This window comes from Lepus europaeus, chromosome 6 (assembly GCF_033115175.1).
Source record: "Lepus europaeus isolate LE1 chromosome 6, mLepTim1.pri, whole genome shotgun sequence".
NCBI lineage: Eukaryota > Metazoa > Chordata > Mammalia > Lagomorpha > Leporidae > Lepus > Lepus europaeus.
In genome coordinates this window covers 86,227,445-86,255,184 of record NC_084832.1, presented here as the reverse complement: position 1 = coordinate 86,255,184, position 27,740 = coordinate 86,227,445, and the positions used below count along the sequence as shown (strand labels likewise).

General features: G+C 47.9%; 1 protein-coding gene across 1 annotated transcript; it reads right to left on the bottom strand.

Annotated features, from left to right (window-relative positions):
• Positions 1-675: 675 nt before the first annotated feature.
• Positions 676-27,367, bottom strand: ATP12A (ATPase H+/K+ transporting non-gastric alpha2 subunit). Its single transcript, XM_062195397.1, is given in 23 exon segments — positions 676-704; positions 792-883; positions 2,696-2,797; positions 2,965-3,098; positions 3,550-3,695; positions 3,867-3,990; positions 5,111-5,265; positions 5,354-5,522; positions 5,888-6,038; positions 8,746-8,882; positions 9,559-9,734; positions 11,805-11,997; positions 14,484-14,618; positions 16,656-16,765; positions 16,908-17,106; positions 17,903-18,171; positions 18,343-18,460; positions 18,575-18,709; positions 19,734-19,847; positions 20,893-21,096; positions 24,232-24,291; positions 27,036-27,340; positions 27,343-27,367. Coding segments are annotated over 23 exon segments (3,282 nt in total).
• Between the last annotated feature and the right edge of the window lie 373 nt (positions 27,368-27,740).

Sequence of the window (27,740 nt, the reverse complement as noted above, 5' to 3'; positions counted from 1 at the left end):
TGAAGAGACTGAGTCCTAGTCAGTGGCAGCCCCTTTGGGTCCATGAATGTTTGAGTTAAGATTTGTGGAATGGACTTGGAGGTCAGCTTTGCAGAAACAGGTGGTGGGGTGCTGTGAGAGGCAGACTGGGGCCGCATGGCCAGGGAACCCATCACAGCAACAAGGTGTCTGGGAGTCAACGGGGGCTGTCTTTGCTGTTCTGAGGTGCTCCTGCTGCCACACTTCCAACTCTGCACACTCTCAGCAGAGCAAAGCAAACCCCAAAAATTATGTTTCAAGGGGATTCACAGAAATCCTACGGAGCTCACCAGGCCTTTGACAGGGTGTGGAAGGAGATCTGAGCAATTCTAGCTCAACTTATGGCAGACTCCAGCAGCAGGGTTACACAAGTCTGTGCGACATCAGTGAGCTTCATATACAGATAAACACATCCTTCCCTACACCGTGATCTTGACATCCACATCTTTTAAGGTAAGGAGATGGAGATAGAGATGAAAATCGTATACAAGCAGCTGAATCTCAGCTTTGAAGTACAACAGATCAGTGAGAAGCTTCACTACTGTGTTCTAGAGGAGAGTCTCCTCCCAAGTGGTGCTTGGCAAGGTCCACACTACAGAGGTCCTGCTGAAGAACACCAGGCAGGTGCCGCTGGGAGACTCGGAGACAGACCTGGTCTCAATAATACATGTTCTTATCCCACCAGCCTAGAGAGGCAGAAGAAGGCAAATTAGAAATGGAGAGTCTGGTAGAGGAAGCACACAGGACCTCCAAGATACCACCGTACTACTCACTTCCGGGGTAGAGCCTGATGAAGAGTTTCCGCATTTCATCGTACACCCAGATCAGGATGGCGTGGGGTACGGCCACAAACCAGTACTGAGCCCTGGAAGCAGAAGGGAGGATGGTGAGTGCTGGAACGTGCGAATGCCAGCAAGCAGGGAGCCTCCTGCTCTTGGCCCTTGGCCCTGCTTTACTGATAAGCACACCAAATCCACTGGGTCACACCACACCCAAACCAGAAAGTTTCTTATTTAAAAAAAGTTGTACTTTAAATAAGTACTTCTGGCCAGTGCTGCGGCTCACTAGGCTAATCCTCCACCTGCGGCACCAGCACCCCGGGTTCTAGTCCTGGTTGGGGCGCCGGATTCTGTCCCGGTTGCTCCTCTTCCAGTCCAGCTCTCTGCTGTGGCCCAGGAGGGCAGTGGAGGATGGCCCAAGTGCTTGGGCCCTGCACCCACATGGGAGACCAGGAGAAGCACCTGGCTCCTGGCTTCGAATAGGTGCAGCGTGCCGGCTGTAGCGGCCATTTGGGGGGTGAACCAACAGAAGGAAGACTTTTCTCTCTCTCTCTCTCTGTTTAACTCTGCCTGTCAAAAAAAAAAAAAAAGTACTTCTATGTATTTATTTATTTGAAAGAGAGAGAGAGAGCGCGAGAGCCCTCCCATCTCCTGGTCTACACCCTAAATGTCTGCAATAGCCAGGGCTGGGCCAGGCTGAAGTCTGGAGCTCAGATGCTAATCTGGGTCTCCCACTTGGGTAGCAGGGACCCAAATACTTGAACTGTGATCTGCTGCTTTCAGGGTCTGCATTAGCAGGAAGCAGGAATCAGAAGCTGAGCTGGGACTCAAATCCAGACACTCTGATTTATATTTATTCTTAGCGAAAAAAGCCAGTCCTAAAAAGACAAATATCATATGTCTTCCCTGATCTGGGGTGACTACTAGAGTACCTAAAATGTAAAGCATTGGTGTGAAATGGGCATTTTGAGACTTGATGACTGTTTATAGCCCTTGTCTCTTCTGTTGAGGAACAGTGTTTTTTTTCTTCATACTATTTGCTGAATTTTTTATTTAGTGTAGGGTTAATCTTCTGATCATTAAGTAAACTGAAAATAGATCCTTGTATAAATTAAGAGTGGGAACAGGAGAGGGAGGAGGAAGAAAGGTTGGAGTGTGGGTGGGAGGAAGGAGGGTGAGAAGTATCACTATTTCTCTAAATCTATATATGTGAAATATTTGAAACTTATAAAAAAAGTCAATCAATAAAAAAATTGTGTAAATGATTCAGGCAGTATCTTAACTGTTGCACCAAATATCTACCCCTGGAAATCTCCTTAGTTAACTTGGACTGTGACTGCTATAAGCAGCTCTTGTAAGAATGGCAAGGTCTGGAAAATCTGTTTCCTCTTCTGGGAAATAAAGTGCAAAGTCTAGGGCTCAAACAAAATGAAATCATTTTGATCTCTTTCAAAACAGGTGGTAGGGGGTTGGCGCTGTGACATAGCCAGTAAAGCTGCTGCCTGCAGTGCCAGTATCCCATATGGACGCCGATTGGAGTCCCGGCTGTGTCACTTCCAATCCAGCTCTCTGCTATGGCCTGGGAAATCACTGAAAGATGGCCCAAGTCCTTGGGACCCTGCACCCATGTGGGAGACCTGGAAGAAGCTCCTGGCTCCTGGCTTCTGATTGGCCCAACTCTGGCCATGCGGCCAATTGGGGAGTGAACCAGCAGATGGAAGACCTTTCTCTCTCTCTCTCTCTCTCTCTCTCTGTAACTCTTTCAAATAAATAAATAAATCTTAAAAAAAAAAAAGCGGGGTGGGAGAGGGACCTTGAGATACCCTAGTTATTATTTGGGCTGTGACAGCTCGGGATAGGGCTGTCAGTTTCCTTGCTGCTGTGGAAGGCAAACTCACTTGAGCATGGTGAAATTTAGGGCTGTGATACTGCCGAGCCCGTAAGACAGGAGCAGGGCAACGATGATCTGTGAGGCGATCCCCACCCAGATGACTTTATTTCTGCAAGACAAAGAAAGCAGATTCTGAGTTCCCACGGCTCTGTGATCATGCCCTCCTCAGAACCGGCCACCAGCTGAGCAAGGCCTTGTGTGTGCCAGGCATGGCCGGAGGAAGCTCCAGCAAGTCCGCAGGCCTGGGGCTGACCCGTGAGGCCGATACAGCAGTACCTGAAGAGCCCCTGCTTGAAGATGGAGTTCTTGCGGGTCTTCCTGATGATCAGATCTGCTATTTGCTGGACCATGATGCCAACAAAGAAAGCCGTGTAGCCTGTCCATTCCAGGTATCTCCTCTGATAACTCGTCTGTCGACGGGCAGAGAAGGAGAAGACAGTAAGAGCTTGGAGGAAAGCTGCAGATTCCGGGGCAACCCTGGGAAGCTTTCCTCTCATCCTCTCATCTCTGCCTGACCCAGGTGGAGAGAGAAACTTGGTCTTCAGCCAGGTGAGGAGGGAAAGATGCTGACGTCTCTGGCTGAACTGTGGGCATGTTGACATGGTTACTTTTCCATGCCAATGGCAAAGCTAACATTAAAAAGTGAGCTCTTGGGCTCTGGCCCAAGACAAAAGGCTGGGTCCTAGCAAAGGCCAAACCAGTGTCCTCCAGGGGTCCCCAGCCCTAGCAACTAGCAAGCTTCCACAGTCGGTCTTGTCAAGGCCATGTGGTAGAATGCAGGCTCTGCCCCAGTCCTGGCAGGGCAGCGAGAGGAGGGAAGAAGCAGCAGGCAAGGCTGGCACAGAGCGCCCCAGCGCTTACCCATTCCTGTCCATAGTTGTCTTCCAAGTCGTTCAGGTGGTCACTGTCCCACGCTATCCGCAGGTGAAACAGTGAGGTTGGCCGAAAGCCCTGCTGTGCATACACAGTGAAGTACACGAGGAAAGCTCCCAGGGCTTGCATGAGGCCTGAAAGAACAAGAGAGCTAAGGGCTTAGACTCCCTGATGCTTCCAGAGGATGGCCTCATCCTGTCTCCTCTCAGCCCCTCCTACCATCCCAACCTCAGCCCCAAAGGAAAACACTCTCCGACTGTGCCTGGAACAGGCCCTCCGGTGACAGTAGGAGAGCCCAGGCGTACCAATGTGCAGGTACGAGTATACGGCAAGCTGCTGGTTCACCAGTCTGTCCTTTTTCTTGTGCCGAGGCTTCCTGTTCATAATGTCACTTTCTGCTTTCTCATACGCCAAGGCAATGGAGGGGATCTGGAGAGGGAGACAGCCCATGACGTCTTTTTTTTTTTTTTTTTAATTTAGTTATTTATCTGAAAGGCAGTGTTACAGAGGGGCAGAGGCAGAGAGAGAGGTCTTCCATCCACTGGTTCACTCCCCAGATGGCTGCAATGGCTGGAGCTGGGCTGATACAAAGCCGGGAGCCAGGAGCTTATTCCAGGTCTCCCACACAGTTGCAAGGGCCCAAGCACTTGGGCCATTTTCCACTGCCTTCCCAGGCCACAGCAGAGAGCTGTATTGGAGGTGGAACAGCTGGGTCATGAACTGGCACCCATATGGGATGCTGGCACTGCAGGCAGCAGCTTTACCAGCTATGCCACAGTGCTGCCTCCCCCCCCCCCTTTTTTTTTTTGCGCATGAAGCCTTAACCTGGAATGCTCCCAGAATAATGGGAAAAAGCACAGCCAAGCAAGGATGGGCAGAGGGTAGGTGGAGGTTGCTGGATGGTGGTGTAAGGAGACACAGAGCCAGTCCATCCAGGGGGCAGACAACAGGGGTGCATTTGTCTCAAAGGAGCTTAAGAACAGCTAGCTTTAAAATCAGTCACCGTGTGTGGGCAGTTCTAAACAATGCTGGCCATAAAACACTTTTCCCTCTAAGCAGGATTTCTCCCAACACCCTTTCCCCTCTCTGCTGTGCAGCCGAATCCCAGAGCAGAACCTAGGGCCCGCCCTAAGAGCGCCCATTCTCTCCCTCCACAGGGGGCGCTGTGGGGTTACCACATCAGCCACCGAGCCCCCAGTAGCACAGGGCCCTTCAGCTGTGCCAAAGAAAAGGGCTGCCTGGCTGCTAAAACTGACCCATGGCAAAAGACACTTTTTGAGGGGCTCCTGCCTTAAAAATCCCCGTAAACAGTGAAGTTTGAATTTCCAAACACTTGACAAGAGTCTCTAGTCCCTTGAAGTGGTGGTCTGTGGGCCCAGCAGAATCGGTATGTCCTGGGAGCTTGTCAAAAAGGCGAAACTTTGAACTCCATTGCAGAGAAGTCCGAGAAGCGTGGGCTCAGCCCATCTCCTGGCCCTCCAAGGCAACAACCGCAACCTGTGCACTCTCTGCGGTGCAGAAGGACCCTGTTCCCTTTAGTGCCACTTACTATGTCTGTGCCCAAGTCGATGAACAGGAGGGTGATGGTGCCGATGGGCAGGGGGAGCCCGAGAAGGATGTAAATCAAAAAGGGGCAGAGCTCGGCGATGTTCTTGGTCAGGGTGTAAGCGATGGTCTTCTTTAGGTTGTCAAATATCAAGCGGCCTAGGCAGAGATGGTTCTCCTTATAGGGCTTGCCCCCCGTCCTCCCGTGGACCTCGGCCCTCCGGTAGACCTTGGGGACCCTGCTCACCTTCCTCCACCCCCGTGACGATAGAGGAGAAGTTGTCATCCAGCAGGATCATGTCGGCTGCGTTCTTGGCTGCGTCAGAACCCGTTATCCCCATGGCAACGCCAATGTCGGCCTTCTTTAGAGCAGGGGAGTCATTCACTCCGTCCCCCGTCACGGCCACAACTGCGTCCTGCGGGGGCCCCGTGGGAAGAGGGGAGTGAGTGAGCGGGCGAGAGCCGCACACAGTCTCCTGCTGTCCTTGGGGCTGCGAGGACTGCTGGGGCCAGGATGAGGTCCCGTTGGGAGAAGAGACCGTCAGGAAATCTCAGATGCAAGACAAGGAGCTCCGAATAAGGTGTGTGCAAATGGAGGTGTTGGATATCCTATGTCTCTGCAAGCTTTGTTTTGAAACTTACTATTTTATCATCTTTCTACAGCGGCACTGCCACAGTGGCAAATGCGTTGCTGTCGAAACCCCAGACTCCCATGATCAAATGCAGAGCTGGGGACATGTGGCTGGGGGTTGTTGATTCTCCAGGTGCTGCTGTCACCCACCTGCCTCTGACAGCCCTCCACGATGATCAGCTTTTGCTGGGGGGACGTCCGTGCAAACACAATTTCCGGGTAGTTGGCTAAGAGCTCATCCAGCTGTTCTGGGCTCATGTCCTTCAGCTCCATGCCGGTCACCACGGCGGCCTTGGCATCCCTAGAAGGGCCAGAAGAAACCTAGTGAGGCCAAGGGCAGATCTTTGGTTGAAATGGTTCTAGGCTAGATGTGGCCTCAATTCTCTTTGACTCCATTTGGAACCCAATATCCCAGATGGGCGAATACTCTGGGGATATCTCAGGGGTTATGACTACTGGGGAAACTTTGCCCTCCATTTCAAGATAGTAAACAGAAAGTTTAAAACTAGAGCCATTTCCTGGTGTCATAGAACAATAGGAATAAAAATCTAGGAAGCCTTTTCTTTCCAGGAATGGGTGAGACGTATTATTTCCTGGGGGCAATGCTTCACTTCACAAGAAAAGGAGAGCAAAACAAAAAAATGTCTGCTCATATGTTTTGGGTACAGAAATTCCTTTACACTAAAATACATGGGTAATTGTTCTTTGCTGCTATTGTTTCGGGTTTATAGAGTGTCTGCTATGTACAATGTGCCATGTGGGGAAGAAGGCTTATTGTGGTCTTCTTTGAACAAAACTATTACCTGCCAATTATAAAAGCAAGACTCTGGGGATTATGTTTATCTTATTTGATTTATTTATTTGAGGGGCAGAGATACAGTGAGACAGAGAAAGCACCTGTTCACTGGTTCACCTCCCAAATACCCACAACGGCCAGGGCTGTGCTGGGCTGAAGCCTGGAACCAAGCGCTAGTCCAGGTCTCCCACGTGGGTGGTAGGGACTCAACCACTGGAACTATCACCACTGCCTCCCAGGGTCCACAATGGCAGGAGGATGGAGTGAGGAGTTGGAGCTGGGTACTGAACACAAGAACTCAGATACTGGATGCAAGTGTCTTAACTGCAAGGCCAAGCTCTCACCCCAGGTCTGACTGTACCACTCTCCTGCTGAAACTCCTCAGGAGCCTCGCAGTGTGCCCCAAGAACACCCCAGAACATTCCCAACTTGGTCAGCAAGACCAGGTGCAGCCTGAGCGATTGAGCTCTGCCTTCTCTCGGGCCCTGCCCTGCAGCTAGCTGGACCCTCCCAGCTCTGACATCCCAGCGCCCTCACTGCCCAGAGGCCTCCACCAGTCTTCCTCCCTTGCCCAGAGCAGGCACTCTCGCATAGGGTTCATGTTTTTTTCCAGTTTCCCTGGACTCCCAGGGTAGGGAATAATATCTGTTCTCTTTGCTGCTTATAGTTCCAGCATCTAGCACAGTGACTGGTATACACTTGGCACTCAATGCTTAATTGTTGAAAGGATTAATAGATGAGTTCATGGATAGATAGATGGGTTAAAGGATAGACAGATGAAAACAATTGGGAGAAGCAAGGAAAAAAACTCTCCTTAGGAAGGTTCTATTTTAGCTGCACATAATGAAGTCAACTGAACACACAGGTAAATGTACTACACACACACATATACACAGGTAAACACACACACATATATACAGGTAAATACACACACAAACACACACACACACCACTAGGGGTGGTAGTACATGAAACTCAAAAGGTTCTTAATACCCCTGATTATACAATTGGGTCAAAGGCAAGTGATTTCACATAAACCTTTTGTTTCAGTTTTTCTCACTCTGAGTTGGGCACATAGGTTTTCACACGGTGATGTGCCTCATGATGACATTTCTGTGTCACTTTCAATGAAAGATCACATATAATGATGGTAGTCCCTTAAGATTATACTGCCTGGGCCAGCTGTGTGGTACAGTGGGTTAACGCCCTGGCCTAAAGCGCCAGCATCTCATATGGGCACCAGTTCATGACCCGGCTGCTCCTCTTCTGATCCAGCTCTCCGCTATGGTCCAAGTCTTGGGCCCCTGCACCTGCGTAGGAGACCTGGAGGAAGCTCCTAGCTCTTGGCTTCAGATCAGTGCAGCTCTGGCCATTGCGGCCAATTGGGGAGTGAACCAGTGGATGGAAGACTTCTCTCTTCTGCCTCTCCTCTCTCTGCGGTGTGACTCTTTCAAATAAATAAATAAATCTATCTTTTAAAAAAAGATTATACTGCCTAGTGACATTGTAGCTGTCTTAGTTTGTGTAAGTACATTCCATGATGCTTCCATAATGATGAAATTCCATTTCTCAGGACATATTCTTATTATTAAGAAATGCATAATTGTACTTCATTGGATTTTGACGTTTCAGATAAGGAATGGTCAATGGGTCACTTTCATGATATCAGGACTGTGCCTGGCACATATTAAGTGCTCAGTAAGATTCTGAGTGAATGAATGACTAAATGAACTATGGATCAAACTAGAATAGCATTACCCTGAGAGGGTGTTTGGCAAAAAGGCGATTTGCAGGGGCTGGCACTGTGGTATAGCGGGTAAAGCTGCCATCTGCAGTGCCAGCATCCCATATGGGCACTCGTTTGAGTCCTGGCTGCTCCACTTCCCATCCATCTCTCTGCTATGGCCTGGGAAAGCAGTAGAAGGTGGCCTAAGTCCTTGGGCCCCTGCACCTGCATGGGAGACCCTGAAGAAGCTCCTGGTTCTTGGCTTCAGATTGGCATATCTCCCACCATTGTGGTCAATTGGGGAGTGAACCAGTGGATGAAAGACTTCTTTCTCTCTCTCTGCCTCTCCTTCTCTCTCTGTGTAACTCTGACTTTTAAATAAATAAATAAATAAACATTTTTTAAAAAAAGGTTTGCTTCCATTTGCTTCAATTGCTCCAAATAGCATGGTTCCTTGAATGTACGCAGTATTGGGTCTGTGCTTACCGTTTGTTAACCTGCTCCACGGCGATGTTGCAGCGTTTTGCAATGTCTTCCACTGTCTCACTGTTGGCTGAAATGATCCCTACACTCTTGGCAATGGCTTTGGCCGTGATGGGATGATCACCTGTAACCATGATAACCTAGAGCAGAGACAACAAGAAGGGCCCGTGGGCTATGAGGATCTCGACCTGCTACAGTAGGGACAGTTCAATGTCATCTACTCTAGAGGAAATGGTAGAATACGCTTAGTGATTGCTGTGGCTTGGCTGACTCATTCCAGTCCTAAATCTAAGGTATAACTGTCTTTGAAGGACAAATTGACTTCATTGGGTCTACCCTTACTCCTAAGCTTCTTGCATTTTCTCCTCTGACATTGGAGGATATAATTTCTCCTTTGAAGTCACTTTTTTTTTTTTTTGGTGAAAGGGCCAGAAGATATCTACTTGGGGCAACTACATGTTGCTTCAGCTGTCTGAATATTAACATATTTTGGGTTCAATATCATGGAGATAAATGGATTATGGAGGCTGAACCTCTAGAGTAAAGAATGAAGTTTTTATTATTTATCATGGCAAGATCATGGCTAGTTCATGGTGCTGGGAGATCCTTCTCACTCTCATTACTGTCACGGTTTGCTCCACATAGAAACAACAATTTTGCTTTTATGGAATAGTTACTGAAATCTCAGCATGTTGAAAGAAAGAGGGCATTATGATACTGACTTGAAGAAACCTCAACGTTGACCATATCCTGTGACAAATGCTCTGAGGACACAACACAAGTGTTTGTGCCTTGAGTTTGGAAAGTAGCTCCCACCTTGATTCCTGCACTCCGGCATTTGGTGACTGCATCTGGGACAGTGGATCGAGGAGGATCAATCATTGATAAGAGTCCCACAAAACATAAGTTGGAGGTGGGGAAGTTCATGGTTTCTGAGTCAAATGAGTAGGTCTCTGGAAACTCATCTACTGGCAGGTAGAAATGGCAGAAACCTGGAAAAGACAAGGATGTGGGAGCCAATGAGATGAAGCTGAGGAATAACAAAAGAAAAGAGGAAGCATGTTGATGCACTCTCAGTCCTTTGCTCTTTAAAAAGATTTAATTTGAAATGCAGAGATAATGACAGATACAGAAGGAGAAACAAAGAGAAAGAGAGATATCTTCTACCTGATGGTTCACTTCCCAAATGGTCACAATGACTGGGGATGTGCCAGGCCAAAGCCAGGAGCCAAGATCTTCTTCCTGGTATTCCATGTGGGTGGCAGGGGCCCAGGGCTTGGGCCATCTTCTCCTGCTTTCCTAGGTGCATTAGCAGGGAGCTGGATTGGAAGTGGAGCAGCTGGGACTCGAACCAGCTCCATATGGGATGCCAGTGCTGCAGATGATGGCTTAACCTGCTGTGCCACAGTGCTACCCCCCCCCCCTTTGCTTTTACTGATACAATAGAATGGACCAGAACTGTTAAATTCCTAAAATTCCATAATGAATGTTTTTCTTGGTGCTGACATTATATAAGAACACTTTAGCAAGTACATGAAAGGGGCCGGTGCTATGGCAAAGCAAGTAAAGCTGCCACCTGCAGTGCTGGCATCCCATATTGGCCACTGGTTTGAGTCCCAGCTGCTCCACTTCCGATCCAGTTCTCTGCTGTGGCCTGGGAAAACAGTAGAATATGGCCCAAGTCCTTGGGCCCCTGCACCCATGTGGGAGACCTAGAAGAAGCTCCTGGCTCCTGGCTTCAGATTGGCTCATCTCCAGCCATTGTGGGCACCTGCAGAGTGAACCAGCAGATGGAAGACCTCTCTCTCTCTTTCTACTTCTGCCTCTCTGTAACTCTGCCTTTCACATACACAATAAATAAATCTTCAAAAAAGAAAGTCCATGGAAATGGAATTGAAATATAGATTTATTGTGGTATAAAAAATTGAAATGCATGCTTATGATGAAGTCTTAAAAAGTTCATGGAACTGCTTATTATGAAAAACACTGCACAGGTTTCAAATTAAACTTATTTTCCAATTCCATTTTCCATGGACTTGTTGAAGTACCCTCATATTTCGTCCAAAGATAGTTACTCTGTGCTAATTAGGCTCTATGTTATATTCTAGAGATAAAACGACCATTTCAAGTAAAGTAGACTGCCTTTACTTCTGAAGATATACCTTTTTGGTTGAGGGACAGACAGAAAAGAGATAAATCACAATAAAAACAGGGTACAAATGGCAGAGTTTGTACTGCAACCTTCACCCCTCACCTGCATGTTCAAAGCCTCCACAGCCTGACGTCCAGCTTGTCTTTCCAGCCCTGCTTCCCCAGAATGTGCCAGCTGATCTCCCCAGCAATGCTCTGTCTGTTCCTTCCACCCTGATTACTTTCCCCCACCTCACTTCAGTCCCCAGTTAAAATGTAACTCCCTCCAGGAAGTCTTTCTTGATTATGCTTGTCTGGAGGTGATCCCACACTCCTCAGTGCCATCATGCTAGTGGACTTCAAAAGACCCTTGAAAAATGGAATTAATTCTGCTGTGGTGCAGAAGGTTAAGCCTCTGCCTGCATGCCAGCATCCCATATAGGCAGCACTTTGAGTTCTGGCTGCTCTGCTTCCAATCGAGCTCCCTGCTAATGTGTCTGGGAAAGCAGAGGAAGATGGCCAAGGGCTTGAACCCCTACACCCACATGGGTGACCTAGAAGAAGCACCTGGCTCCTGGCTTCAGCCTGGCCCAGCACTGGCTATTGCAGCCATTTGGGGAGCAGCGGATGGAAGATCTCTCTTTCTCTCTCTTTCTCCTTCTCTCTGTATATTTCTGCCTTTCAAATGAATAATCTTTTAAAAAAAGAAGTCATTCTGTTGCAAAAAATTTTTAAATGCATGTATTGTTCTTTCCTAATATGTATTTTCCATGCCCTTTTGAAGACCCCTCATGCAGCATTGTCGTATCTGTTGCCATCCTGTTGATCGTATTCTTTCTGTGATGCGTGTGGATGCTGCAGCTACTCGACCAGCGCAGGAGCCTCGGTTTGGCACCTCTGGGGGAGGGGCGGGGCTCTGCCCCCACACTCACCCAGCACGCGCTCGCCCAGGCCGCCCAGCTCCATGTAGGCCGTGTGGAAGGCCTGGGCCTTGCTCTTGTCCAGTGGCTGCTCCTTGCCGTTGATCATGATGGTGCTGCACTTCTCTAGGATCCTCTCAGGGGCCCCCTTCATCACCAGCAGGAAGCGCTTGTCATTGGGATCTTCTGTCTGGTGTATGGAGAGCTGAGAGAGCATGAATAGGGCATGTTAGACGTAGCCTGCTCACCACAGCCCTTCCAATTAGCAACAGGACAGGACTTGGAGACACAGTGCTTTTTCATGACTGTCCTTGAGGTGTAAAGGAGGAAGGGGAACAACATTCAGAGGAATGTTCTAGCCTTTTTCTTTTTGTGGCCAACTAGGAGCATCTGGGCATCACTCCAGCCCACAGGGGCACCCTGAGCCAGAATTCAGCAGGTCTCGCGGGGCCTGCTTCTTTCACTGCCCACATGACAGAAGACCCTTTCTTGTCACAGATGGCACCACAGTGGGAGTTGGAGTCTGGTTCCTGCCTGGAAGGTGCATCTAACCTGGTATGTTCCAGCACGGACCACCTGGCTACACTTGACTCTTGGTTCCGACCCTTATTAGTGCTCTGTACCTCAGTTTCCTCATCCTCTGCCTATCTCATGTGAGAATGAATGGCTTAACACCATTAATGGAAATTAGCATAAAATAGCTACTTTTGTTGCTGTTATTTTATTGTTACTCATTCTGTTTTCACTGTTTTGAATAAAGGATCTGATATCCTGTTTTTACTGTTTTTTATTTCATACATTTTTGTTAGCTATTTATGATTTTTTTAAAAAAAGATTTATTTATTTTGTATGAATGAGAGAGAGAGAGAGGTTGAGAGAGAGAGAGAGAAAGATCTTCCACCTGCTGGCTCAGTTCCCAAATGGTAGCAATGGCCAGAACTGGGTCAGGCCAAAGCCAGGAGTCAGGGACTCCATCTGGATCTCCTATGTGGAGGCAGGGGCCCAAGCATTCGGGCCATTAGTTTTTATTGGCTAACTGTCCTTAAAGAAGCAATTTGCAACACAAACAGTTCTTTTCCAACTCTAAATTACATTTAAACAAAGAAGGATAGATTATCTCTGGAAATTTCTACATACACACGGCTATCCTATTTATATTCAATCATGCATTACATAAAGACATTTTAGTCAAAAATGGTCTATGTGTATAACAGTGGTCCCACAAGATTAAAACAGAGCTGAACATTCCTATAGCTTAGTATTTTCATTTTAGCCTTTCTGTTTAGATACACAAAGAGCACTGTGTTAAAATTGCTTGCAGTAATAAGTTGCATGCTGTACTGTTGTAGCTTGGGAGAAATAGGCTCAACCATTTAGCCTAGGTGTGTTGTGGGGCACCACCATCTAGGTTTGTGTAAGTGTACTCTGTGGCGTTTGCACAATGATGATAGAACTGCCTACACGCAGGATGCCCCTATTGCTAAGCAACGTACGACATATCTTCCTGTTACGTAAAGCCCAAGTCACTATCCCCTGCTGTCAGCTTGGAATCTTGTGGGATATCCCTTCAGCAGCAAGACCTATAAACTGTCATTTGCCTTAACACCAGAGGATGGAGACTGCTGAGTGCTGGCTACCTCCGGAATGAGGCAAGATGATAAGGCAAGGATGGCCATGTTCTTCCTCAACAAGGTGTGGAGAGGAACTCACTACCCACAGCATATGGGGCGGAGTGGAAAAGCAACCAGACAGGTCACCGATGTCTATTCATTCCTCCCACTATGGGCAAGGCCCAGCACATGCCTGAACAAAACCACCTGTCTCGGGGCTGTGGTGGAAGCATAGACTTGGGAGAACTGGTTGTGCCACTTAGCTTATCTATGTGACTATGACTTCATCAACACTTTCTCAAGGCCTCATTTCTCTTCTATAAATTTGGGCCCATTAGTCTTACTTCATAGGCTTGTTGTGAAGATTAAATGAATTAATGAATACAGCTGTCCCTTGGTACCCTAGAGGGTTTGGTTCCGGGACCTCTTGAGATACTAAGAACTGGGTATGCTCAAGTGCCTCACCTAAAATGGGATAGTGTTTGTGCAGAGCCCATGTAATCCTGTAGATTTTAAAAATCTCCAGGTTATATATACTACCAAACACAAAGTCAATGTTATGCTTGATGGTTGTTGTACTGTATTGTTTAGGGAATATGGACAAGAACAAAAGTCTATACAAGTTCAACAACATCTTTTTCTCATTAATATTGAATGCACAGATTCAGAGGGGCAACTGTACTGAGTGAGCCATAAAAATTAGGTCTCTCCTCTTCCCCAGCCTCTCACTTACCCTTTGAAACAGGGCTGCTGCTCCTCACCTGTGCAAAAGCTACCGGATGTTGGTGGTGGTGGTGGAGGCATGCATGAGTGTGTATGAGCATGAGTGAGTGTGGACGCAATAGAGATGGTCATTCACAGAGGCAGCCACGCCCTCATAGATTCTTTCTTTTTTCTCTCTATTACATTAGGGAAAGCAGTGGACCTTGCCTGGGTTGAACAGATGCCAAGGCTCTGCATTCCCTGAAGACCACTTTTGAAGTCATGTATCACTCAAACAATGGGTTAATTAAAGAACGTGTACAAGTAAAAATGTTGTTCTAGTGATAACAAAGATTGCCGACTATGAGGAAATGCTCACCTGAAATTTGTTGGTTGAGTTAAAAGGGATTTCGACTACTTTGTGGTTTCTTTTTCTAATTTCCATCACGTCACCCAAAATGACCTCTGAGAATTTCAGAAGAGCAGTTTCTGAAGCATCTCCAACCACGACTCTCTGGGAAGCAAAAGAGAGAAACAAATATTTGCAGTATATCACCTGGTTCTTTTGTGATTGTTTTTAATGGACCAACATTATTTTAGAAGCAAGCCACTCATTTCCTAGCCCAGCTTGCTACCTGGTCAGAAGGACAAGGTGCTCACTTGTCCATCAGTGACCCAGTCATGACCATGGTAAGAGTACAAAACAGTGGTGCCCCTTACTGGTACTAGGGAAGTTCAAATGGGTGGCAGCTCTGTGAAGACTGGAGAGCTTCAGGAAAAAAAGCAGCTATGAACTAGAACTTGATAGCCATGGGTCCCTGAGAGACACAGGAGCAGAAGAAGCCAGGATTCTACACACCGAGTGTGGAGTGGAAGATTGCACTGTGAGTGCTGGGAGTACAGGTGGACACCGAGAGTGTGGTCAGACAGGTCCCTGAAAGACAAGCTGAGGTCTAGATTCAAGAAGAAGAAAATAGGGAAGTGGGAGAAATTTTGATCACAGTTAGGTGAAGATAAAAGTAATTTTTAAGGAAAATTGAAGAAAGACTGTGGGAGGCATATTCTGGAATCTGGGGAGGTTGGTGCAGCTATTAAGATACAAGGTATTAGGGCCAGTGCTGTGGCATAGCAGATAAAGCCGCCACCTGCAGTGCTGGCATTCCATATGTGCACCGGTTTGAGACCCAGCTGCTGTACTTCTGATCCAGCCCTCTGTTACGGCCTGGGAAGGCAGTAAAAGATGGCCCAAGTGCTTGGGCCTCTGCACCCACTTGGGATATCTGGAAGAAGCTCCTGGATGCTGGCTTCGGATCAGCTCAGCTTTGGCCATTGTGTCTATTTGGAGAGTGAACCAACAGGTGGAAAACCTTTATCTCTCTCTTCCTCTCACTGTCTGTAACTCTACCTCTCAAGTAAATAAATAAAAAAAATCTTAAAAAGAGATGCAAGGTAGTAATGATCATAGAAGTATAAAATTATGTGTATTTTGAAGCAAGAATGATAGGACTTGGTGATTCACTAGATTTATGGAAAGGAGACAGTCAAAGAAGGCTTCTAAAAGCATTAGCCTGGATGGCATGTGGAATGGTTATGATACAGTATAATAGAAAACTCAGGACAAAATAAGGTAGATACAGGTGGAACTGGACAAGTGTAATTTGTTGATAGGTGAACTCAGTGGAACTTCTGAGTGGACACATGCAGTTTGCTGGGAATCCAGGTTGGGGTTTAGATGAGAAATCAGGATGGGACATAGAGATTCAAAAGGCATGGATGGAGAAGTAATTGGCCAAAGGGAGCATTGATGAGCTTTCTAATAAGGAAAAGCAAATTAAAAATATAAGAAAGAAAGTGAGTCAGTGAAAGAAACAGATGGTGAATGGAAAAGCAAGGAGAACCCAGATTTGGTGACTTGTTGAGGTAGAGGTAGAGGTAGAGGTAGAGGTAGAGGTAGAGGTAGAGGTAGAGTAGAGGTAGAGGTAGAGATAGAGATAGAGATAGATAGAGACAGAGAAATAGAGATAGAGATGATAGAGATAGACAGAGATAGAGATAGACAGAGATAGAGATAGACAGAGATAGAGATAGAGACAGACAGAGATAGAGATAGAGACAGAGATAGGCATAGGGATAGGGAGAGAGAAAAGAGACACTGCACTTTTGGAATATTGTCTATTTCCAAATTTCAGGGCCCCTTAGTGTCCCACCTACTATCATCTTATAGTCAAGAGGAAGATGAACTAAGACCAATTCAAAATTTCCATCCAATTATATTTTAAACTTCAGTGAATGGCAAAACATTTGACTATCTCCACTTAGCTGGTAAAGAAGTTAGGGAAGAAATAAAAAGGCACATTCATCTCCCATACTGTGAATTTTCAGAAGGGCCCAAGATCTTTTAAGCAACTTTGTGATTTCTCAAAACTAAAGTGGAGAAAGCTTGCTATGTGTGTTGTAAGTCAGATTTACTCTTGCTCGTACCAACTCTGCTTGGATGGAGAAAGTGACCTAAAACCAGCAGTGATTTAAGACAAGCATGTGGAAGTTTTACCTTCATGATGGGGACACTCTCCTGTCCTGGTTTGAACTCAGCTCGGTTACACAATGCTATTATCTTGGACAAGGAGGTCCAGGTTCCAGAGCTTTGGTCAAAGCCTTGGTCTGAAACAAGGAGAAAGAAGAATGGCTGCTATGGGTGCTGGGCCCACCATGCCTGCACCGTGCTGGTCACAGCACTCAGCCTAGCCACTGCTTGAGTCCACAGCTTCAGCCCATGCTCAATGCCCCACCCTAAAAGTCTTACTTAAATTGTCTTCACTTGTGTCGGCCACGAAGATCTGGTTGTCAAACCACAGATGGGCCACGGTCATCCTGTTCTGCGTCAGAGTCCCAGTCTTGTCAGAGCAGATGATGGAGGTGGAGCCAAGGGTCTCCACTGCCTCCAAGTTCTTCACCAGGCAGTTCTTCTTGGCCATCCGTTTGGCTGTGAGTGACAGGGCCACCTGGCAGAAGAGAGGGAAAGAAGCTTTGGGCAAGGTAACTTTGATCGGGAGTTCAGGTGTATTAACAGCTAAGATGAGCTGTGATGGAATTCCGGGAGGGGCTGGGCTAGTTTTAGCATTAAGGCAGAACTGCCAACATGTAAGCCACTAAAAGTCTTACAGGTCACAATCCTTTTTTAAAAAAAATTAAATATGAGACACTATTCTTGTTCCTTTATTTCTTGGAGAACATAATCCTGAGGGCTTATAGGCAGTGGAGACAGCCACATTGCTGTGGCTGGTGCTTGCGTCCAATTAGGGTGCCTGGGCCACCCTGATCCTGTTACCAGGAGCACGAATGTGTGAGAGAGACCCTGACTGGCTGCTCTGGGGAGGCAAGAAGCATTTGTATTTCAGCTCTCCAAGGGTTCCGTTGGCTCCAGCTTCTCCAAATTCTATCTCCTGGAGTCAGAAGAGACCTGGACATCTTTTTTTTTTTTAAACTTTGGGGAGAAATCAGGCTTCTAGAAAATCTGTAAGTGGTGGTTGGGGGTCTGTCCTTTCTAGATCTTAAGGGAGCTATGTAACCTCTGTGAATCACAGAGATATCGCATGAAATCTTGACATTTTCAAGGAGGTTGCATTCAAACATTAGAAATAAACAATTCCATTTGTCCCTCTAGGAAGCAGTCTTTCCAGAATGTTCCTTGGTTGTCCCTGTTCTGAAGACGGGGGCCAGGGAGACCTTGTGATCTGCATGTGGAGCCTCCCCAGCAGCCACGGTTGGGCTGCAGGCTGCCTAACAGTGTAGACTCACAGTGACAGTGGCCAGGAGGCCTTCGGGCACGTTGGCCACAATGATGGCAATGAGGAAGATGATGGCGTCCAGGACGTGGTACTTCATGGACACTGCGATGATGAAGAACAGGATGCCGACAGAGACGGCCACTCCTGCCACAATGTGCACAAAATGTTCGATCTCAATGGCAATGGGTGTCTTCTCATTCCCAACGCCTGAAGCCAAGGAGGCAATGCGGCCAATGATGGTCCGGTCACCCGTGTTGATGACCATGCCGGTTGCCGTGCCTACGGGAGAAGTAGACGTTTTATTCAAGGCCCTCCTTGGTAGTTCCCTCCACTGCATGCTTCCTGAGGGGAAAAGCTTCGTAACAAGAGAAGGCAGCGACAAAGCCCTCTGGCCTTAGGGGTCAGCAGTGACAAGGTGGGGCTTGCGACCCTGTCAGCTGCTGGGCTTACCTTCCAGGCAGGTCGTGGAGTAGAAAGTGATGTTCTTTGTTTCCAGGGGGTTTTCGTGGGTGAACTCACTTGAGCGGGACTGGGGCTCAGACTCTCCAGTAAGAGATGAGTTATCCACCTACGAGAAAGTTGGACAGCAGTTCAAAGGGAACTGCCTTGCCTACCACGGCCAGGGAAGAGCAGAATGTTTGCTCGCTCCAAGCAGGATCCTCGGGGTTCCCCCGGCCCTTACCTTACACCCCTGGGCGGACAGCAGCCTGATGTCGGCAGGAATCTGGTCGCCTCCTTTAATCTCCACGATGTCCCCCACCACCAGCTGCTCTGCAGGGATAACCTTTTTCTCTGAGTCACGGATGACAACAGCTTGCTGTGGAAGCAAAGCGTGACAGAACCTCAGACCCCACGGTGATGCTGGCCTCCTCCGTCCACACCTCACTGAATCCCAGAACAGAGGTATGGTACCCATGGCCGCCCCAAGAGCGAGGATGAAATGGAAGACTTCCGCCGTGGGGCTGAAGACCCCAAGAACTAATCTTTTCCTGTGCTCACAGAACCAGAAAATGCTGCTGTCAGGTGGATGTGGAGAAATGAGAGCTCTGGACCTTTCAGAGAGGGGGACAATTACGTGGCTGGGTGCCCGGGAGGAGCCCAGGAGCTTATGCATCTGCTAAGGCTGGGGGAACTTTGATGAAGTGATTGATGGCCCACTTCTTAGGAGGCATCTTTGCTAGTCAGAGCCTTCCCCTTCTAACAGCTGTCTGCTGTCTGGGTCGGGAACACTGGTCTCCCTGCTGCGGACAGCTGGTAGGGCTCTTGGGGGAGGAGGGGAATGCCGGGTCCTCTTACCCAGAGCATTTGGGGGCAACTTCTACTATAGCTCAGGGATAGGAGGAAAAGCAGTCCCATGGAGAGGAGCACAAGGGGTCCTCCATGGCTGCCAGTGCACAAACAGCCCCTGGAGTTCTAGGTTCCCTCCTTGGAGCTACCACATCACAACCCAGCTGACCCAGAAATGCCAAGGAACAGTACAAGGGGTCATCAAAAGTTCATGGAAAATGTGGATTATGAAAAAAAAACTATGCATGGATTCCAATTTCTTTTTTTGCACCAAAATAAACTTATCTTTTAAATCAATTTCTGCAAACTTTTTGGTAATTGAAGATGTTGTGCGACAACTCATGTTTTGAAAAGCATTTTCCCCAATCTGAGTTCGATCACCTCTAAACCCTGTGAAGAGCTGGGGTCTAGAAAGAGGGGGTAACCCACTCAAGATTTCTCAGACAGCACAGATAGGGCCAGGGCTATGGTAGCGACCCTGTCTCCAGGGCCTGTCTGATGCTTCCTCACCTGAAAGTTGTACTAAGACCAGAGGAAAGGCAACTGATGCTCACCTGGGGGATCATCTTGCAGAAGCTGGCCATGATGTTGGTGCTTTTTGCCTCTTGGTAATAAGCAAAGATTCCTGTTAAAATGACAACCACAGCAAGTACAGTGCCCAGGTACACCTGGTTAAGGAAGAAAAGCATCAGTCAGAGACATATGCATGGGTTGTGCATCCCAAATTGAAAGGGTTCCCAGAGTTGACACTTTTTGAGTACTGACATGATACCACAAGTGAAAAATCTCACACTTGACCTCATATGACAACCACAATAAAACAAGTGCATTAAAAATATTGCTCAGAATCACCTACAGACTATGTGTGTAAGCTGTGTATGGAGGATAAATTTCATGTAGAGACTTGGGTTCCATCCCCAAGACATCTCGCTATGGATGTGTGCAAATATTCTGGCCCCAAGCATTGCAGATGATGGCTCACCAACCTGGGTCAAGTATGAGCCAGGTCCTGGGCTGCAGCTCTCCACAGGGATGAGCTGCTGGCATTTGAATCCTGATACCCAGCCTGTACTCATTGTAAGTGTACAACTCACTGGTTTCTCCTGAATGTGCAGAGCTGTGCAGCCGTCATTCAACTCTGGAGCATGGCCATCAGGCCCCTAGGCAGTCACTTCCTGCCCCTGCTCCATCCCTGTCCCCACTGGTGAGCTCCCTGTCTCCACAGATATGCTCATCTGGATGCTCTAGGTAAGAGGAGTCACACAACGTGAGGCCCTTGCATCTGGCTCCTTTCCCAGCACCATGCCAGCCAGCTCTGTGTTGTGGGGTTGGTTGCTGGCTCCCAGCAGAAACAGATGCTTACCAGTTTCAAAGGAAAAGTCAGCTTTAAGGAGGGAAGGCCCTAGACACTTCACATGGATGTTGACTTCTTGAGGAACTTAAACTGGTTTGGCTTTATCTCCCTCTTCTAAAATCCATGCTCACTCTACCCACCGAGGCATCAGAAAGTCACAGAGCATTTGCTCTACATCTGGGAAAAGTCCTGATTTTCCCACACCCTGGCAGTGATTGATCATGGTAGAATTCTGCCTCCAGCCCATGGCTGCTCTCATGGATGTCACTGATGGCCTTTATTTTAGCTGTACTCTCCCCTCCCACAACCAACCCCACCCTTGCAGAGCAAAACCAGGAAGTTGACACCAGGAGCCTTACGCTGTCCAGGGAGGCAGACGGATTGCTGACATACTGAATCCCAAATGCGATCCAACACAGGACGGCTCCTACCCACAGAAGGATGGAGAAGCCGCCCACCATCTGCTTGAGGAACTTGATGATCTCTGGGGTCTGTTTGGGAGGGGTGAGGGCGTTGGGTCCGTTCTGTGCCAGGAGCTCAGCAGCTCTGGTGCTGGAGAGACCCTGAAACACAAAAAGCACAAAAAGCAAACCGGAGTGAGACATCCCTGCTCCCTTTGAGGCTGTGCTTCCTGTTTCTACAGGTGGCGCACAGGCATTAACACGCTGGAGAAAATCCCAAGAAATATGGGCAATACCCATTTTTCTGGAAGGAATATTTAATGCTGATAGCCAGCCAGTATACCCCATGGGTTTACTCACTTAGTCTTCAGAATGGCTCTGAAGAGGGTACTATTATTATTATTCTCATCTGTAGGCATGGAATGTGAGGCACACGGAGGTGACATAACCTGCCCAAGGTCACCTGGCTGGTAAGAAGTGGCCACAGGGGGCTGGCACTGTGGTGTAGTAGGCTAAGCTTTTGCCTGTGGTGCAGGCATCCCATATGGGTGCCAGTTCATGTCCTCTTCCTATCCAGCTCTCTGCAGTGGCCTGGGAAAGCAGTTAGAAGACAGCCCAAGTGCTTGTGTCCCTGCATCCACATGGAAGACCTGGAATAAGCTCCTGGCTCCTGGCTTCAGATTGGCTCATCTCTGGCCATTGCACCCATTTGGGGAGTAAACCAGCAGAAGGAAGACCTTTCTCTCTGTCTCCTCGCCTTCTCTCTGTCTGTAACTGTAGCTCTCAAATAAATAAATAAAATCTTAAAAAAATGTTAAAAAGTGGCACCAGGACTCAGCCAGGTGACCAGTTCAAAGCCTCTGCATGTTTAGGCATTTTAGCATTCTAGAGATTCATCCACAGAAGGAAGTAACTTGGATAAGGAGTATTTGAAATAAAGAAGCCTGTCATCAGGATTAAGGACAATGCAGTGATCCTGCAGAAAATACAACTGATTCTGGAACTCTGTAGACCATATGGGCTGATTTTTCCATCCTTACTCTTGCACTTTTCTACATATGCATTCTAAGTTCCCAGTTCTTGTTTGTCTTAACAGTTACAAATCCTACCCAAGATCTAGAGTGACACTCACAGGTGCACAGAGGATCCTGCATTTGCATAGGGCTTCCCCCCAAATACTATGTTTTATGGGACTAGTTTTGTACACACATTTTCTCCCTAATTATGTTGCCAGCTACATAATGGCAAGGGCTCTGGCTTAATCATTTCTGTGTTTTCTGTGTCTTTTTTAGGGTCTAATGCTTTTTTTTTTTTTTTTAGTGACTAGTGAACTCCCATAATTATTGAATAGCTGGATTCTTGGTCACCAAGTTGATACCATCACCCTCTAACCACAATCCTTTTCTAGAACCCTGGCTCATCCTTCTCAATAACTGTTGGTCATTTCCGCACAGATGTTGCAGAGTCATTCCTAACTATATAATCTGCCCTTTGCATCCATGGGTTCCAGGCCCACAGGGTCAATGAACCTTGGATCATGTGGTGGTTGCATATTTAGTGAACATGTACAAACTTTCTTTTTCTTATCTTTGTACTGTAAATAATACCATACAACACCTATTTACATAGCATTCACATTGTATTAGTTATTATAAGTAATCTAGAGATGATTTAAAGTATAAGGGAGGATATGCACAAGTTACATACAAGTAGTATGCCATTTTATATAAATGACTAGAGCACCTGTGGATTTTGCTATCAAGGAGGGACCTTATGGATACTGAAGGCTGATTAATGTAAAATAAAGCTCACCATCATCTCCTCCCTACCACCTCCTCTAATCTCTCACCTTCACCTAGGTGCCCCCCCCCCCCCCCCCCCGCCAACTTGGCCAAATCTCTGCCTCCTGCTTCTCTAACTTGACTTAGGGATTCATTCAAAAAGTACCCCTCAAGAGCTGCTGGTTATTTCTGTGAACTCCCTCTTAAACCTGTCCCCTTCCTTCCCGTCTTACTGGGCTCCCCTCTTTGGGATCCCCATTTCACAGTCCTGGTTTATTTCATTTTTCTAGAAGCTTCCACCTTCCACTTAAAGAATTGCCTGGTGAAAGTGAATTGTATCAAGTTGCTTCCCTCTTTAGAAACTCTGTGCTCCCTGGTCCCTCTGGTCAGAATTCATCATTCTCCCAACAGATGGTCTCAACCATTCATTGGCCATTGGCATGGGATAGCCTGGATGTTCACTTCCCTACCCAGCTGCCTCCTTAAGGTCAGGGAGGTCACCTGCCCCAGTGCCAGTCCAGTGTGAACCACATAGTAGGGATTTGTGTTGATTTACACAGATGTACACTCAGTATCCAGACCTCCTGATGTCAACACACAAAAACTATCGAAATGTAATTTGAACTTGAATTCCCAGAGGAAAGCAGTGCTCCTGTGGGGAGAGAATCTGTAAGAGGCAGAAAATCACAGAGGTGTGCCTGGGGCTATCATCCCTTCTCAGAGGGTCTGGCTGATCAGCAGGGTTTCAGATGTTGCTCTGGATCTGTGTCTTCTTCTTTGTAATTTTAAAAAATGTGATGGGGGCAGGGTGGGAGGAGAGAGAGAGAGAGAGAGAGAGAGAGAGAGAGAGAGAGAGAAAGAAAGAGAGAAAGAGAGAAAGAGAGTGAGAGAGAGAGAGAGAGAGAGACTCCTGTCTTCTGGTTCACTCCCCAAATGGCTACTATGATGGCCAAGACTGGGCCAGGAAGAAACTGGGAGCTGGTAACTCAATCCAGGCCTCTCACGAAGGTGGTAGGGACCTAAGAGGCCATTTCCTGTTGCCTCAGAGGGACTGCACTGTCATGAAGCTGGAGTGGGGAACCAGAGTGGATATGAAATCCAGGCACTCCAATATGGGAGGAGAGTGTACCAAGTGGTGTCTTCACTGTTGCACCAAACACTGCACCCCTGGGTCTTTTCCTTCTAATACTGGATCCCCCAGCTCCTCCCTCATTACACTCCCAGGAGGCAGAGATTAAAAGCATCCAATCGCGTATCTCCTAGGCACACAGCCTTCCTGCAGTCACAGAGGGAAGAACTCTCTACAACCAAGCATCGCCCTCTGTGTAGGGACACAGCCTTGGCCTTGGTGCAGCACACCATGGGAAGCCAACCATGTGTGCTGACGACTGCAGCGTGTGGCAGGCCACCTGCCCCAAAGGAGCCCTCTTACTTTTCCACACATGCAGAGCATATAGCTTTCCCCTTTGTAGTCCGCAGGCTTCCTTGCCTGATGCCCACTTCCCTGATAACTTACCCGAATGATGTCTGTGCCATATTTCATTTCCAGCTCCTTATTGCTGAGTTTGTGGTCATCCTGAAATGCACAATCAGAAGAGGAGCAGAGTGAGTGACATAATTCCAAAGGATTCAAAGCCCAAGCTCTGACCAGCTCCTGACAGCTGGGGTAGCACTGTGGCTAGGAGGGGCTGGAGGGTGCAGGAAAGGAGCACAGGGACCCTTGGTGCCAGGAGCTGTGCAGCCAGGGAAGACACTGCTACAGGAGAGCCCTGTCCTGCGCCACGGCCAGCCCAAAGAGCTCAGGTTACACCTGCTACTGGCTACCTGGTGCATCTGTAATTTTTATCAACAAAGTCACGTATCATGTCAATCTCATCTCTAGCACATCTGCCAAGTATCAGCAAGCTGGATACTTCATTCAGACCTGAATTCTAGGATTGGTTGAGGCTGAGGAGCAAAACAAACCAGACCCACTTCTTCTGGACAACTCCTCATTCCTCCTAGGTGGTCTCTGGCAGAAAGAGGCACACCTTCCCTTATTTGAGCCATGAAATGCAAGTTCACTGGTAGGGATTAAAAACCCGACAAGCAAACAATACCAGTATGGCTCACACTTGCAGACTTTGCCACAGAGTCATTACACTAATTAGACTAATGCAGACTTCCTTAACCTTGGCATTACTAACGTTTTGGGCCAATGTGTTTTTGTGGGGGAAGGGGATGGGACAAAATCCACTCACTCTTCTCCTTTCGAGAACCACAGGGCTAACAGATGAAAAGAAACTTCTTGCTATAGCAGAAAACCCAGTGGTATATCTTCCTCACCCACCTACCCCCAAGAAAACCCCAGCACTCAGGATTCTTCATACCCTGACTCACTGAAATGAAGATTTATGCTGTGACTGGTACTAGAACCATCTCCCTTCTTAAATGCATGCTGGAAATTAATAGTTGATGTTGCATTAGGAAATTAAGCCTTCCAATAAAAGATGATGTATTGTTATTTTGTTTCTGGCTCTCTTCTCAGTCAGATTCTGCTTTGCTCATCAGCCATTGTGCCAATGTCAATGGGATGTGTTGTTGCTGGGGGCATGGAAGGTTACAGGGCGCACTGTGAAGCACTGGGCAGACACAGTAGTAAAGATTTGTGTGGATGGACCACAGACCTGGCAGCACTGTGAGGCAAAGCACTCTACCTTTCTTGTCTTTCCAGCCTGGACTTGGAGGGGAGCCTGTGAGTTAAGTGGTGTGAGGAGTGCTGGGTGTCTGGGCGCCTTCTGCCAGCTATTGCTGGCTTAGCACAGGGAAGCACCCTGCAGCCGGAGTCCTTTATTCAGAAGCCAGGGGTGCTTTAGTTATCAAGGCTCTGATTTGCAGGAAAGGTGGAGAGGCAGCAGTATTGAAGTGCACTCTTGCAAACTGCAGAATTCTTGTGAGGAGCTTGAGAACAAGGAAGGAAAGAAAGGAGCTCCTTTTTCCAGCAAGGAGGAAGGGGGACTCTTTGCCTAATACAATGGAAGCTATTCTTCTATATTGTATCGTACATCCTCATAAAGTGCTCAGAAAAGGGGGATTTTCATCTAGCCAATAGGTATATGAGAGAATGGATAAATATCCGTGGTACAAGAGCAATTTCAAGGAAGAACAGATGTGTTTTTAATCTTAAATGCCAGAGATACATAGGAAATAACCATGACTATTGACTATTGTTTTTTTCCTGCTTTATCTCACCTAATCTTCTTAATAACCTCAGGTGGCAGGCACCATTTTTAATCCCTATTTTTTTCAAAATAGGAAACTAGTGAGTGTCATTCACACATGGGAACTCCAGGCAAGACAAACAAACGGCTCTGGTTCAAGGCAACCACTGATTTCTGACCAGAGCCAAATTTCCAGCTGCGAACAGAATCTCAGTCGGCTTGCCAAGTTCCTGAATATTTGACAATCAGTTGTGTAGCCTGAGCGTGCTGGCCTCTGCCAGCCCAGCAGCTGCCTACCAGTCACAGAGCCGTAACCTCTGTGAGGGGCTGGAGGGCAATCCAGCAAAATCTCTCTCCCTCCCTGACATTCCTGAGATGCAATCTGTCACCATTCAGATCCCCGGCAGCTCTTTATTCAGTAAGTAATCTGATGAATTTATTAATACTTATTAAATAACCACAGCTGAAATAAGTCCGGAGTTCATCCTTGATAATAACAATGTTGCACTCCTAGAAAGCATCTTAATTTCTAAAGACTTGTACCTCACTTTTCTCCTGTCAGATCCCTGCAGATTCTTTATTTCCCATTTTCCGTGAGCTTCCATGAGGCTAGATCGTTTACAGCTCAGACTATGGAGAAGGGGTTGTGCGGAACCTAAGTGGTTCCAAGTGCAACATTCTCACTGCCTGAGCCCTTCTCGCCCAGGCAGCACCCCCGCCCCCCAAACCTAACAAGGTCCAGTGGCTTGGGTTCTCTTCCTGGCAGGTGCCAGCCCAAAGAGTTTTTCCAACTAAAAACGGGCAGCTGGTTATTTCTATCTCGTTGAAGCAGACAGGAAGGGAGACCTCGGGGCCATGCCTGTGGGGCGGGAGTTAGGGATTTGTGTCTCCCAATTCTCCCCAGGACTGCCTTCAAGCAGAGCTCAGGCATCCTGCAGAGGACCTGAGCCCCGGAAAGATATTATCACATCTTAAAAAAAAAAAAAATCCACAAGGAAACGACTCTTAAGGGGATTCCAAAGCCTTGAGCCTGATTTTTCTTTTGTAAGAGGCCGGTGAAGGGGCCAGCTCCCAGAGGGAAAGGACCAAGTCCGCGGGAACCCTTTCCAAGGCTACTGACCAGATCAAGTTCTTTCTTAAGCTCCTCTTTCTGCTGATTCCTTTTGAGTTCCAAGTCATTGTCTTTCTTGCCATCTCGCCCCTCCTTCTTCTTGATATCTGTAGCCGCATGGTGCTCCACGGAGTAAATTTCCAGCTTTCTCTGAAAGAGAAGCAGAGTGCAATACTGGCCCCAGGTGGGTTTTCTGCACAGGCTCTGCGCAACTGCCTTGAGTGGGACCGGACACCCTCGCGGGCCAGGAGGGGCAGGGCTGTAGGGAGCGCCCCCCCTCCCACCTCCCACCTTCCTCTCTTCCCATGTGCATGGTCGGCTCGGTGGACACCGCCTGCCATCGTCTTCCCAGGAAGACACCTCTAGGGGTGGGCAGGAGAGAAGTTAACTGCGGGGTTGTCCTGCACCTGTTCCCACGGGTCACACCAGCGGTGCATAGACTTGTGCCCCTCAGACCCGAGCCTGGGGCACTTTTCAGACCGCCACGCATACGTGTAGCTCCAGTCTAGCACGTTTCTCCGAATCCGAGCCCGTAGGTGCGAGGGCGGAGCTGGCCCAGGACCCCTGGAACTCCTTCCCCGCGTGTCTGGATTGACCTCTTTACCCAGCCAGTTCCCGAGTGACACACGGGTGCTCGGCGGCTGGAACAGGGATGCAGAGTAAAGACCGCCCGGACGGAGCCCTTCACCCTTTTCCGCACTTCTCGCCAGTCCG